Source organism: Gambusia affinis, linkage group LG06, assembly GCF_019740435.1.
Source record: "Gambusia affinis linkage group LG06, SWU_Gaff_1.0, whole genome shotgun sequence".
Classification (NCBI taxonomy): domain Eukaryota; kingdom Metazoa; phylum Chordata; class Actinopteri; order Cyprinodontiformes; family Poeciliidae; genus Gambusia; species Gambusia affinis.
The window spans coordinates 31,234,916-31,249,603 of record NC_057873.1 but is presented as its reverse complement, the minus strand read 5'-3'; the positions used below and the strand labels follow the sequence as shown (position 1 = coordinate 31,249,603).

The following is a 14,688-nucleotide window of genomic DNA, read 5'->3' as shown; positions in this document are numbered from 1 at the left end:
TTTCATGTTTCAAACAAAAACATGACACAATCATGTTGGATAAACAAGAAATTCAACAACTTCACGTTTATGAAATTTAATCATGTTGAGATAACATGATTCATTATAGTCAGACTGATCTTGTGCTGAAGCCGACTGAGTTCACAGGATATCACACGAGACAATCATTTGTGTCTCAACTTGAATAAAATGTATTCAAGTTGAGATAACGTGATTCAATTTAGTCAGATTCATTTCCCTCCGAAGAGGATCTAGTGAGATCAGGGGATCACGAGTGATTATGCAACATAATTGTTTTATGCCTGGGAAGACTTCAAAGAGGTTTTAGCTACACATTAAACTATAGATATTTGTTTTTCTCTGCAGGGCACTATTGGCATTTAAGAAGTGCACTGAAACAGTTCTTAAATTTCTTTCAGCATTTAAGAACTGTAAAAAAAGTTTTTATAAAAAAACATCTTTGAATTAACGTAATTAAATCATGGAAAGGATTTTCACATGATTAAATAGCTTTCTTTCAGCATGAAGCATGTTTGTTGAGCTAACTTAATGTTCATGAGTTGGATCAACTTAATAAGTAGTGTGAAGGTATCACAGTAACATAAGTTGGTTTCTCCAGTGTTCTGTGGTGGTGCAGGGCTTTAGCACACTGCACGTTTGGAGGCCTTAGTCCTTGACGCAGACGTCGCTGGTTCGACTCCCGGTCCTAGCGACCTTTGCCATGTCCTCACCCTGTCTGCCTACTGTCTCAAAAAAATACAAGCCACTAGCGCCGCAAAAACTCTTTGGAGAAAAAAAAAAAGAAGTCAGTTTCAACTAAATTGCCATTAATCTTAGTCAAGTAAATTATTTGGTCCAAAGCGTTGCAAATTATTTGGGCTGGTTCTTTTAAATTACATTGGGTCTAACTATAGTAAATGAGTTGAATCAACCTTAATAAATTAAATTGAGCCAACACATTTGCTTTAAATTGGAATAACCACAATATATTAAGTTCAGCCAAAACTTAATAGAATAACTGTAATAAAATAAGTTCAGCCAACTCATTTTATTTAAATTAGAATAACCATAACGTGGGCGGCAACCCACGGACCTTGCAGCAAGAAGGTCCTGGGTTCGATTCCCGGCCCGGGGTCTTTCTGCATGGAGTTTGCATGTTCTCCCTGTGCATGGTGGGTTCTCTCCGGGTTCTCTGGCTTCCTCCCACAGTCCAAAAACATGACTGTCAGGTTAATTGGTCGTGTGTCCTGTATGTTTCTGTGTTGCCCTGTGACAGACTGGCGACCTGTCCAGGGTGACCCCGCCTCTCGACCGGAACGTTAGCTGGGGATAGGCAGCAGCAACCCTCCTGACCCCATTAGGGACAAAGGGTGTATAGAAAATGGATGGATGGATAACCATAACATATTAAGTTCAGCCAACATGTTTGATTTAGAATCAAGCATAGAATAACCATAATAAAATAAGTTGAGCCAATTCATTTGATTTAAATTAGATTAACCTTAATAAATTAAGTTGACCTAACACATTTGCTTTAAATAGGAGTCACAGAATGACATGGTGCTGAAATAAAGCAAAGTAATCAGGTGGAAAACCTTTTCATGATTTTTTTTATGTTCATCCAAAGAGTTATTTTTTTCAGTGTAGGAAGGGCCACCACTGCTTAAATATGCTGACCAAATTGATGCAACAGACCGCTTTTTATTCAAGTGACAGTCAGTTGAGTGTCACAATAACTTCCATCTGAATCAGTTCAATGATCAAAACAGTGTGATGTTTTGGTACAGTTTATAACTATGGTCTTAATGATGTCTTGGTTCAGATTACTGTGAGGAACATGGGGGGAGTTAGAAAGTGTTAGGATTAGAGATAAATCCTGACATTAACTTGAATGTTTAAGTCATTACTAAGCATTAATTTTAGTAATTACCTCCATCTATTACTGAAATGAATGGAGGTCAGTAGCTGCATTTCCACAACAAATGTGCACAAATCTTTGTCTACATTCTACTATTGTATAAAACGAAAACACAAATTTGTAATTTTGGAGTTTCTGAGTTTTGATTTTGCATGAAATCAAATTGTACATGTGATAAGAAAATTACAAATTATGGTAGTGAATGACGTACATAAGATACCGTATATTCATAATTCAGCCATCCTGCTAACACTCCTCATCGATCAGCCATCACAGAGACATTGGCAACTTATTCAGGCGTTGGAGCAACATACCCCTTCAACCAGCTTATGCAGCATTTTGGGGAATCTGTCTGCCATTTTACAGAAGAGCTATGGATTCAAATGACACACAACCTTTTATGAAATGGGTGATGCTGAGAGAGCTCTGGTGGAGCAAGCTGCAAAAACCTACTATGGTCCTTCTACTACATTCCCTCATCGTCTTCATCTTTTCTGTCAGTAGTAACATCCGGCTGTTGATAATGTGACTTGTGATGTGAAAAAGGGGTTTTCATTGGATTTTTTGTGAAATACATCTATTTTGATATGCCCGAAAAACCACCACATCCTAGCACAAAAATATTTTCGGGACAAATGTGAGTTTTACTTTTTTAAATTGCCTTGTTTCCAATACGGGTATTTATTTTTGTAGCATTAATTTGCGCAATTTTATAGTTAATGGAGACACAGCTACTAAACAGTCCTAATATGGGCAGAAGCACATGTAGTGTGTATCACATTTGATCCTATATAACTTCACTTCACTTCACTTCAAGAAGCTGGAATTTGATCCAACAAGTAAAACAATTTACATTTGAAATTGCCCCTGTTACAACACAATATTTTAAATTATGCAGCCTGACATAATTTTATTTAATCTCTTAACTCACTGACTCACTGTTGTCTTCCTCGTTCATCGCAATGAGAAGGGCGGTGCTGTTTTGCGAATGTGACTGGCCATGACAGAACCATGAACATGTCTATACGGGGCACTTTGAGTTCTTTACAGATTCTGAAAGTGTGGATTCTAAGCTTTGCAATGATGGAAAACACACTGAAATCAAAAAAGAAGTTCTTTACTACATGGGCATTAATAACATTGTACACCTTTTTGTAAATTAGAAGCATAATAAAAGCAAAATAGACTTGAAAGTTAGGGTTGGGTTGTTGTGCATACTTTCAGCCCTAAGTATGCACAACATAAATAATTATTTTAGGTGTTACAGATTCAGTTAGTCAGCACGAGGTGCAGCACTGCTCACTGTATCGCACTTCATACAGCCACAACCTCTGGCTGGGCAAACCTACATCTGCATGCCGGTGTAATGCTATGTATTCTAAGAGTGTCCTCAAAACAAAAGTTCTGCAACTAAACCAGAAAAACTAAAAAATATTCCTGCAGACATGCATTGCATGGCGTTGTTTTCGTCCACTCAATAGCTCTTCTTTTGAATTATCCGGTTTTAAGCCACTTATCCATTGTTATTTTTAAACACAATCGTTTGTGTTCAGGGGCACAATTACATTTTTTTATTTTTTAACCCCTCCAGGGGGTCTTTTGTGGGCTCTAGTGTCCCTTATATGAATGTAGGCTAACAGGACAGGGGGAAGTACAGGGGGAAGACATGCGGCAAATGTAGCCAGGTCCGAGTATCAGTATCAACGTTGAGGACTCAAGGCCTGGGTCGCGCTTTCCCCTACGCCACCACAGCAGGCCCCACAACTACATATTTTTGAGGTGGATGCAAACATCTCACTGGTGCCCCCCCACCCCCTCCTCCGGACATAAACTTGTAGAAGTGAGCCAAAGAGCCTCTTCTGTTAGCCTGTGTCTAGAACCGCCTATATGCTGCAGGTCTGAGGCTTTTTGTTAGCATGTTTTTTATCATTCTTATAGCTTGATAGGAAGCCTGATCCAAACTGGCAACCCACATTAATAAAATGGTGAAATAATATTGACCACAAAACACTATTTATAAAAGATATCAACATTTTTCCTGCACAATCCTAACAAACGTTTTTAATGTTCTCTTCACAATATTTATTTACTATTAATCTATTTGTATGATTTGTTCTTTAAATTGTCATCTATATTATTTTTTGGTCTCAGGAAATGATTGATAGATGAAGAGAGAATGATGTCTGGTTCTTTAGGTTCTGCTGTTCCTCTCCTGACCCATTCTGTGTGATGTCAAACAACCCACTGAATATCAGCAACACATTTATTTTAATGCCCCTATTAAACGTCACTGTGTTTGTTTAGCCTGTGTCTTCCCACTACCGTCTGTATTTTTGCCAGAGGTTTTATTTCTAAGGACGGTGTAGCATCGGGTAGACATTTTAAAAATACACTGGTTGATAACAGCTCACTGCGGTTGCCTAGTGTTCGTGACTAGGTAACCATGACAACTGCGTCGGTTCGCGGGGTTTGGGGGGGAGGTCCTATTTAGATCCCGCAACGACAATTTACAACTCTCTTCTTGATACACTGACATTACTTACCTTCTGTCTTTCAACCATGTTGAAAAGCTTCTTTTTTTTGTCTCTCCAACATCTTTATCCTTCCCCCTCTTCCTTTTTCTGTTTTTTGCCCCGGAGTTTTTTCTGCGCCTCATCTTTAGCTCCCTGTTGTAGAGGCCTTACTAGAAATTTAAAAGAAAAAAAACACGCCTCAGCGCGTTCTCGAATGGCCGCTGCCCAAGCTACCTGTATGGGAGGGGAGAGCGGCTGGCAGGGAGGGGGGCGCCTAATCAGTGCTATTCCTCTGTTATTGATCATTTGATACACAAACAACTGTTAAATACATAAAATGCTGATTAGAAAAAGAAATTCCCCACATCGTTTTTGCACCCCCTCTAGAGCAGCGCCCCTATGCGTTGCATACGCTGCATAGCCACCTTTTGCGCCACTGTTTGTGTTTAGCATGAAGTGAGCTCACACTTTGAGCTCACACTTTGAGTTTACACTTTGAGTTTACACTTTGAGCTCACTTCTTGGCAAATAAATGGCCGTTGACATGCTGTATCTTGTGAACCACTCAGGGGCGCCCGCGGACCCCCTGTGGTCTGGGGACCACAGTTTGACAAAGATAGTTCTAGTGTAAAGTGTCTATTGACCTTTTTACCTTTTTAAGTTAAATTGATATTACCTTCACTGGCGTCACAAGGCTCTGTGTTGCAGGACTGGTATCGAACTCTCTGTCCCTCACAGTACTTCCCGCCATTCTGAGGCACAGGATCAGTGCACTCCCTGTAGGAGAACTCCACCCCACCTCCACAGGTCCTGGAGCACTGCTGCCATGGTCCCCATAAGCTCCAGCTGCCATCCACAGCCCTCTGTGGTTAAACACAGAGAACGAAAAGAAGGAGTCACAGTGGTTGGTTTGAGCTCCAAGCCGAAGGCTGTGCAGCCGTAACCACAGTCTGGGCTTCTGGGTTTGAGGCTGCACAGTGTGTTAGAATACTCAGACTCAGGGCTAAATTTGTGTTGAAGTGCGGCACGCGCCCCGTCTCTGTCTGCCCACATTCTTGCCGCATGTGTCACTCACAGCTAGTAGAGGCTGCCAATGTTTCAAGACTTTATGTGGCAACTGAGGGTGTTTTTGTTTGGTGTTGCGGTTTCCTTTCTGGAGACTTTATAAGTTCAGACCCATCCAGCAAATATCCCAGCTGGATCAACACAGACAAGGGTGTGTATCAGAACAATCAATTTAAAATGGAACAGGGCAATGGAACCATGCAGAATAAACAAAAGCATAAAAGGTACCAAGAAATCTCATTTTTCTTTTTTTTTCCACTAAGGGCCCCATCAGTGGAGCTGATTTATTTATTTTTTAGTTTTTTGTAATAATTTTTATGTCATTATAACACACAATTTTATTATAAACTGATTTGTTTTTACCATAATATATATATATATATATATATATATATATATATATATATATATAGGAATCATTATTTTATGGATAAAAAAAATAAAAAAATCAATTGCTCTTGGGGGCCCCTGGTGGCCACAGTAACATGAGCTGCCTGCAATGTGCAGAGTGCATCCAAATGTCCAAAGCTCCGGTCAGAAGTTAAGTTAGCAAAACTATGTCTCAAAAAAGGACTTATCCTTCAGGGAGGAGACACTGTGAGAATCACATTCTTTGATTTCTCTAGTGCCTTCAACACCATCCAGACCTGCTACTGGGTGAGAAGCTGCGGGGGATGTGTGTCAACGACTCAGTGATCTCCTGGGTTACTGACTACTTGACAGGCAGGCCACAGTTTGTCTGTCTGGGCAGTGTCCTGTCTGATGGGGTGATCAGTGACGTAGGAGCTCCACAGGGAACTGTGCTTTCTCCCTTTCTCTTCACCTTGTACATCACTGATTTCCAGTACAACTCTGAGTCATGTCACCTACAGAAGTTCTCTGATGACTCAGCTGTTGTCGGGTGTATAAGGGATGGAGAGGAGGGGGAGTACAGGACACTGGTGGACAACTTTGTGGAGTGGGCTGAGCAGAATCACCTGAGGCTCAACATTAGTAAGACCAGAGAAATGGTGATTGACTTCAGAAGGAAGAAGAGACCTTCACGGCCACTGAATATCAAAGGGGAAGTGGTGGAGGAGGTGGAGGACTACAAATACCTGGGAGTTGTAATCGGCAACAAACTGGACTGGGCATCTAACACTGACGCTGTGTGCAAGAAGGGGATGAGCAGACTCTATTTTGTAAGGAAGCTGAGATCCTTCAATATGTGCAGCAAGATGTTGGAGACCTTCTACCACAGTGTTGCTGGTGCCATCTTCTTTGCTGCTGTGTGTTGGGGAAGCAGCATCAGAGCCAGCGACTCTATTAGACTGGACAGAATAATCAGGAAAGCTGGCTCTGTACTGGGACTAAGGCTGGAGTCCCTGGAAACTGTGGTGGAGAGGAGGACACTGAGAAAGGTTCTGTCTATCATGGACAATAAACAGAACCCTCTCCACTACATAGTGGACAGACAGAGGAGAACCTTCTCACATAGACTGCTGCAGCTCTGCTGTCGTAGGGACAGATACAGGAAATCCTTCCTGCCACATGAAATCTCACTGTACAATAAAAGATAAATCATTGTTCTGCACTAATCAGCCCAATTTTGCACAACTGCACTGTGGCACACTTGCTGTACATGTATATATATCTGCATTTTTTGAATCTCTGCAAGGACTGCTCTTAAGTTGCATTTTATATTTTACAGCACTTTATAATTTTACAATTTGTAGCATTTTATATTTTATTTTATTTTATCTACAACTAGTTGTGACTGTGTCTTGTCTTTATGCTGCAACTGCGAAGTAATTTCCCTGCTGGGATGAATAAAGTACTTCTATTCTATTCTATTCTAATGTCTAATTAAATGTTTTATGTCAGGCTACATAGCTGGCTCAAACAAACATTACTTTTACATCAACTTCTAAGTTATGAGAAACTTCTGTTAAAATCATTTGAATGCACAGAATCAGTCCAGTACTGGTACCGGTCTACATTCTCAGGGGAGAAAAACTCACCTGGTATAAATTATAATTTTAGCTATTGGAGTTATGCTTATGTAGCCGGGGCATCTTGTCCCGGAATTATGGTGCTGCGCATTCTTCCTCTTGTTCATATTTGGAAGACGCTGTGACAGAGCGCAGCTGGTTCGTTAGCAAGACAGGTAATTAGCAGTTACATTTAAAAGCAGGTAGATCACTGAGGAGATCAGATCCCAGGCTGAGGATTCGTACAGAGGCAAGATGCTTCTAGAGAGAGAGTGATGTACTGAGCGCCATTGACGGGTTTTGCTGTAAATGAAGGTGAAGGCAGTTACTTGGCATTATCTTGCATTATCTAAAGTGCTTGTCTAATTTGATCTTTTTTGCATAGGTTGGCCTGCTGCTGTTTCAGTTTTAGTTTTAGTTTAGAATGTCTTTCTTTTTGAAGCAGCCAACGCAGTGGTGTCAGTGGTCTGATTGGTGCACACTCCCTATTGAATGCATCCACTATTAAAACAATAAAAACTATAAGCCCATCTTTCTTTCAGGTATAATTCTGCCCTGCCAGTGAAATGTTCACCGCAGAAGAGACGCTTGCAGTTTGTCCTATTTAAAAACAATAAATAAATGAAAACTTTTTTTTTTTTCTTTTTAATTAAAACAAAAACACATAACATTTATCCTGGTGGGGTGGGGGGCTGTGGGGGCACGTAAAGCCTGGCAGCCCACCAGGCCTATAATGCACTGGGGGAAATCCTGGGTTTCGTCTCTAACTAGAGGGGAATTACACTGATGCCAAAGGGTTCCTGACATGAATTTCTTGTAACATTTTTGGTCTACAAAGACCCAAAATTCATGGTTTCTTTAAAGAAGGGCATGTTAGTTCCATTAGTCTTTTTACTTTTCACAATGTACCATCAGGATTTTTAAAATATTTTTTATATATATGCCATGTGTTTGTCCTTAACTTGATACTTGTTAGCACATTAGCTCCACTTTATATTATGCCAAACTAACTTTTAGCCACATAAAAGACATATTTTTGAGGAGGAGCTGAATATTTAATCATGTCTCTAATTAGTTAAATCGCAGATTGTTGAACTGAATATTAATACAATTTAATGTATATTTTTTGCCATCTTGACTGTGTCTGCCACAAAGAAAGAGAAAAAGTCAGTCTTCAAATGTAAAGTACTGAAATAATTTTTGTTTCACTCAGAATGTTTGATTACTTCAAATTTTGCTCTATATTCAACAAGTCATAACAAAACACATTTGTACAGTCTAATGTCTCAGCATTAAATTAGGAACGCAAAAATCCCTATGCTGTACATGTCAAATCGATTTTTCTTGTTGTAGTTGTACTTTTTTAGCAGCACAAATGGTTAAACAGTGACCAGTCCCGCCATTTTGGATGTCGAAGTTATGACACAAAGGCATACTGTCTCAATTCTCAAATCTTTGCACACTTGTAACTTGTACACTCGAACCCTTATGTGCAGCTCGACTGAGTCCACACTTCATAGAGGGGCAAAAGGTGCAGCCTGAGGCCAAAAAAAAAAATGTAATGACGTTGGATTTTAGAGATTGGATGATTTCTCTCTTGTCTTTGGCTAAAATCACAAGCCATTTCTTAAACTAGCACTCAACTTGTGCGCTTGTTTTGGTTGTATTTGCCCAGAATACCCTGCACTGTAATCTGCTTCTGGTCTCCGGTCCGCTTGACATTTATATATGCATTTGAAACCACACCTGAGTTCAAATATGGTTGGCTGCTTTGCGTGTGCTGTCATGGCTTGATCTCTGAAGTTCACCTTCGCACTTCAACCAAACAAACTTTTTTCTAAAAGTAAGTTTACATAACTTTAGATCAGAAAAAATGAAAAATACAAATGATTTTGACTTCTTCAATGGTTTGTCTGTTTTATTTTTTTTTGCTGTAGGGCACTATGCAAAATGAATAATACCGACATCTCCAAGTTTCACTTAGTTAACGGAGTTGTTCTATCGCAGTAGCGCGGCTATGGATGGCAAGTAAAATAATAGTCTTTTTGCCCTCCAGCATTGAGCACATGTACAACCACCCATTGTGTGTTACTGTTGACAATGGTGGCAGGGTGCAGCACTAAATCTGAAACAATTAAAAACTGATATTTTACCTTTGCAAAGATATCTCTTTGAAATCAAACATCAAAGTAATGATCATACCAGTGGTTGCATCACTTCCTCTGTCATCTTGCATGTTCCATGTAGACAGGTCCCATTGGACCTGCAAGGAGTGCCATCGGCCCAGGTCAGGCTGCCATTCTTAGTGGTACACTGGCCTGTACCGTCCTCTCGGCACCAAAGCTGGCTGCAAATGTCGCTGTCTAACGTGTTGGGGCAGTGGACAAACTCCTCCCCAAAAATCTGCTGACATTGTTGGTCCAGGTTGTAGAAGGTACCCGGCAGCTCTGATGGCAGGGCAATGGTGCTCTCTGGGACATCCAGGAGGCAGTCTCCTACGGTTAGAGAAAACATCAGCACTGGATTCCAGTCACACTGGTAGAGATCATCAGCTTTTGTGTTGCTATGGTGGTTGTAAATGTGTTTCTCTCCCCATGTGGTATGACACCATGAGGCAAAAATTCAGGGCAAGTCATGTCCTGAAATAAATTGTAACCCTTACAGATGCATCATGCTTACTACTCAGAATCTGAACTTGCTGGCTAATCAGAAAACAAGGCATTTTATCATTCCTCAAATGCAATTTATTACATTCGAGTGAAGGTGATAATCACATTAACATTTCAGAATGAACACTTTGAGCAACGTGACTTTTTACTAGAGATGTTTTCCATCAGATAAAGAACAAGTTTTTTTCAGCACCAGCTGTTGCATTTGGCTGTTGAAGTGGAGAACAGGAAGGGGTCCATGCCATGACTCAGTGGAAAGAAAGGTTCACCAATTGGTCTAGTAAGGACATAAACAATCCAAAACACATGACACAGTAGAGGAGAGGCAGAACTGGAGATGGACTCTCAGTGAAAAAATAGCCTGAGACGCAAAAGGGAGAGAAGAGGATGTGAAAAGCTCGTGCAAGATAAACTATCACCACAACCTGCAATTTGGGCGGAAGCGACATGTTTAAGCAGGAAAAACATCATTCATGAGAGCAGAACATTCTGAATCCTTAATTAGCCCCATAAGAAAACCACAGCCGATGTCCATGTTGGCAGGAGTTTTCAGCTCTGAGGCATAAGCCTGAACAACAGCATCTCTCACCGTGGCCGTTGTCGAAGAACTCAGTGATGTAAAGAGAGCTGCAGAGAGACCACGGCGCTGATTTGTTGAGACTAACAAACAGAGGGGCCATCAGGTAAAGCCCTCCCAGATCTCCGAACAGCTTCTCGCAAGTCTTGGAGTCATCGTGGGGCATGCTCAGCACATGGCCTGCAGGGGGAGAGCCAGCAGGTTATCAAAACAATCTCAACCCAGCTTTTCTACGTCACCCTGTGGTTTCTCTCGCCCACAGCAGCATAATCGATTACTTTAAAAGGCTCACCGAGCTCATGCGCAGCAGTGAAGGCGGCCTGCAGGCCATTGTCCTCGATGACTGAGCAGCTTCTCTTGGGATCGCACATCGTCCCAACATCTGCCACACCCAGTGTGTCACAGCTCTTCTGTCCACAGATGTCCTGCAATGATAAAGCAGAAAAATTCAGATCCAGTTGAGGGTAAGTATTTAGAAAAGCGAGTCCAAACTATTGGGATTGTGTTTACTGCCTCATAAGGAAAATGTTTTCCTCAAACAGCTATGTTGTTTACGGTCTCTCTTTAGTAAACGGCCATAGCTTCATGCACCATCTCTTACATTCACACTGTATTCCAAAACTTTGGGTCACATAGTTTACAGAAGTATTCACAGGCTGAGGAGGCACCAATATGGAAATGTGCTCCTATATCAATATCCCATATGGTCACCTTCCTAAAATAATGGACTAAATCATTTTTTCCCAAAAACAAATCTCTTAATGCAAAAAATGACTGAGGCCATTATTTTAGGAAGTTGACTCTCTCATGGCTTATGACCAATATTTTCCTCATCATCTATATTGTATGAATTTCCCCACACTTCTGATACCACCTAAAGAACCTACATTGCTTTTCTGCTTGAGTCAAGCAGCCCATTTTCTTGTGCTGTATCATTATTACGACTATCACTGTCATAAAGTGGTGTTGAGGAAGCGGTGAGGGAGACGCAGCAGGCCCAGAATGAGATGAGTATGATATTTATTAATGCAATGCAGCCAAAACACAGTCCAAACCAATCCAAGAAGCCGGGCAGCACGGCCGAGCGGACACTATAGGGCTACCGGTAGCAACCGGTACAATGCAGGAAAGATGGACTGGCACACGGACTACAGCGAACAGACGTAGGAAGACGTGACGTGACGTGACAAAGACGTAGGACCCGACAAGGACACAGAGACACAGGTGACACTAAATACACAGAGGGTAATCAGGGAACAAGACACACCTGGGAACTAATCAAAGGGAGACAGGACAACACGGAGACTCAGACACATAGGAAACTCAAAATAAACACACAGGAAAACACAGAACATGACAGTACCTCCCCCTTAAAGGGCGGCTCCAAGACGCCCAAAACAGAAAACACAACAAGGGTGGGCGGAGGGGAGCTGGATGGTGGGCCAGAGTCTAAACAACGAAAAACAACCCAAAATGTTGGGCGGAGACACGAGGGTCCAGAGTCCAAAAACAAAAAACAAACTCAACGGGGTGGGCGGAAGCTCAGAAAGGCAGTAACCCGCCCAGCCCAGCGGCCGTCCAGCGGCCGTCCAGCGGCCGTCCAGCGGCCGTCCAGCGGCCGTCCGGCGGCCGTCCGCGGTGACGAGGAGTCTCTACGGCCGCATGGGGGCTGCGACGAAGAGGCTCGGGACTGGCACTAGGAGGCTCGGGACTGGCACTTACTGGGGACAGGAGCGGAGGAAGTCCAGCGAGGCGCCTCGGGGCCGGCAGCGGAGGTGTGCCGGCTTGAACAGCGGCAGGAACGGGCTCGGGTTCTGGAGCCACTAGGAGTGGGCTGGTGGAGCGAAAGTCTGGCTTGGGAGGCAGAGGTTCGCCGGCCATGACGGCCAGAGCTGCCTCACGCTCCCACTCTGCCTCCCTTTGCAGTCCCACCAAACCCAGCAGACGGAGGTGAGTGGACCAGTCCTCCAGCACCTGGAGAAGACGGATGGCTACACCGAGGCGTCTGAAAGCAAAATATGGCTCAGCCATTATTTCGTTGAAGTCCTTGATGTGTCGCTTCAGCTCGTTCCAATGTGGGGAGTTCATCTTGACGAAATTTCCTTTTGCGTTCCTGACCGTACGGTCTGGTCGGGTCCTTCTGTCATAAAGTGGTGTTGATGAAGCGGTGAGGGAGACGCAGCAGGCCCAGAATGAGATGAGTATATGATATTTATTAATGCAATGCAGCCAAAACACAGTCCAAAACAATCCAAGAAGCCGGGCAGCACGGCTGAGCGGACACTATAGGGCTCGACGCCGGTAGCAACCGGTACAATGCAGGAAAAACGGACTGGCACACGGACTACAGCGAACAGACGTAGGAAGACGTGACGTGACGTGACAAAGACGTAGGACCCGACAAGGACACAGAGACACAGGTGACACTAAATACACAGAGGGTAATCAGGGAACAAGACACACCTGGGAACTAATCAAAGGGAGACAGGACAACACGGAGACTCAGATACATAGGAAACTCAAAATAAACACACAGGAAAACACAGAATATGACAATCACATGACCAAGCAAATGCCACATGACCAACACCCCCATAAAAACACATATACAGTGATCTGCTGTTATTAAGCACAAAAGAATACATTAATTCCTTTCTACATGTTTATAAAGTAATTGTCTTTTCTGTTATGTGAAATGCAGACATGTTGTAAAATGCAGATTCTGTGATAGTTTTGCTTGACTTCTCGAGTGTAATCAACATCGTCCTAGCAGCTCTACTGGGTGAGAGACTGACGATGATGCAGGTGGAGTCCCCCCTTGTGTCCTGGATTATGGACTATCTAACTGCAGACCATATATATATATATATATATATATATATATATATATATAGAAGTGTGCCACAGTGCAGTTGTGCAAAATTGGGCTGATTAGTGCAGAACAATGATTTATCTTTTATTGTACAGTGAGATTTCATGTGGCAGGAAGGATTTCCTGTATCTGTCCCTACGACAGCAGAGCTGCAGCAGTTTATGTGAGAAGGTTCTCCTCTGTCTGTCCACTATGTGGTGGAGAGGGTTCTGTTTATTGTCCATGATAGACAGAACCTTTTTCAGTGTCCTCCTCTCCACCACAGTTTCCAGGGACTCCAGCCTTAGTCCCAGTACAAAGCCAGCTTTCCTGATGATTCTGTCCAGTCTAATAGAGTCGCTGGCTCTGATGCTGCTTCCCCAACACACAGCAGCAAAGAAGATGGCTCCGGCAACAACACTGTGGTAGAAGGTCTCCAACATCTTGCTGCACACATTGAAGGATCTCAGCTTCCTTAGAAGCTGAGATCCCCTTCTTGCACACAGCGTCAGTGTTAGATGCCCAGTCCAGTTTGTTGCCGATTACAACTCCCAGGTATTTGTAGTCCTCCACCTCCTCCACCACTTCCCCTTTGATATTCAGTGGCCGTGAAGGTGTCTTCTTCCTTCTGAAGTCAATCACCATTTCTCTGGTCTTACTAATGTTGAGCCTCAGGTGATTCTGCTCAGCCCACTCCACAAAGTTGTCCACCAGTGTCCTGTACTCCCCCTCCTCTCCATCCCTTATACACCCGACAACAGCTGAGTCATCAGAGAACTTCTGTAGGTGACATGACTCAGAGTTGTACTGGAAATCAGTGATGTACAAGGTGAAGAGAAAGGGAGAAAGCACAGTTCCCTGTGGAGCTCCTACGTCACTGATCACCCCATCAGACAGGACATTGCCCAGACGGACAAACTGTGGCCTGCCTGTCAAGTAGTCAGTAACCCAGGAGATCACTGAGTCGTTGACACACATCCCCCGCAGCTTCTCACCCAGTAGCAGGTCTGGATGGTGTTGAAGGCACTAGAGAAATCAAAGAATGTGATTCTCACAGTGTCTCCTCCACCATCCAGGTGCGAAAGGGTACAGGTACAGGAAGGGCCAAAGTCGCCTCTACTTTCT

At 42.9% G+C, this 14,688-nt stretch overlaps 1 protein-coding gene across 4 annotated transcripts in view; it reads right to left on the bottom strand.

Annotated features, from left to right (window-relative positions):
- The window catches only part of LOC122832954 (A disintegrin and metalloproteinase with thrombospondin motifs 8-like), a 36,380-nt gene that overhangs the window by 7,457 nt on the left and 14,235 nt on the right, over nt 1-14,688 (bottom strand). For all 4 annotated transcript variants that reach the window (XM_044120199.1, XM_044120201.1, XM_044120200.1 and 1 more), the window contains exons 3-6: nt 11,005-11,137; nt 10,725-10,892; nt 9,669-9,961; nt 5,108-5,294 (exon numbers count right to left, since the gene is read on the bottom strand). In XM_044120199.1, the coding sequence (XP_043976134.1) occupies nt 5,108-5,294; nt 9,669-9,961; nt 10,725-10,892; nt 11,005-11,137 (781 nt within the window). The remainder of the gene's footprint in view (nt 1-5,107; nt 5,295-9,668; nt 9,962-10,724; nt 10,893-11,004; nt 11,138-14,688) is intronic.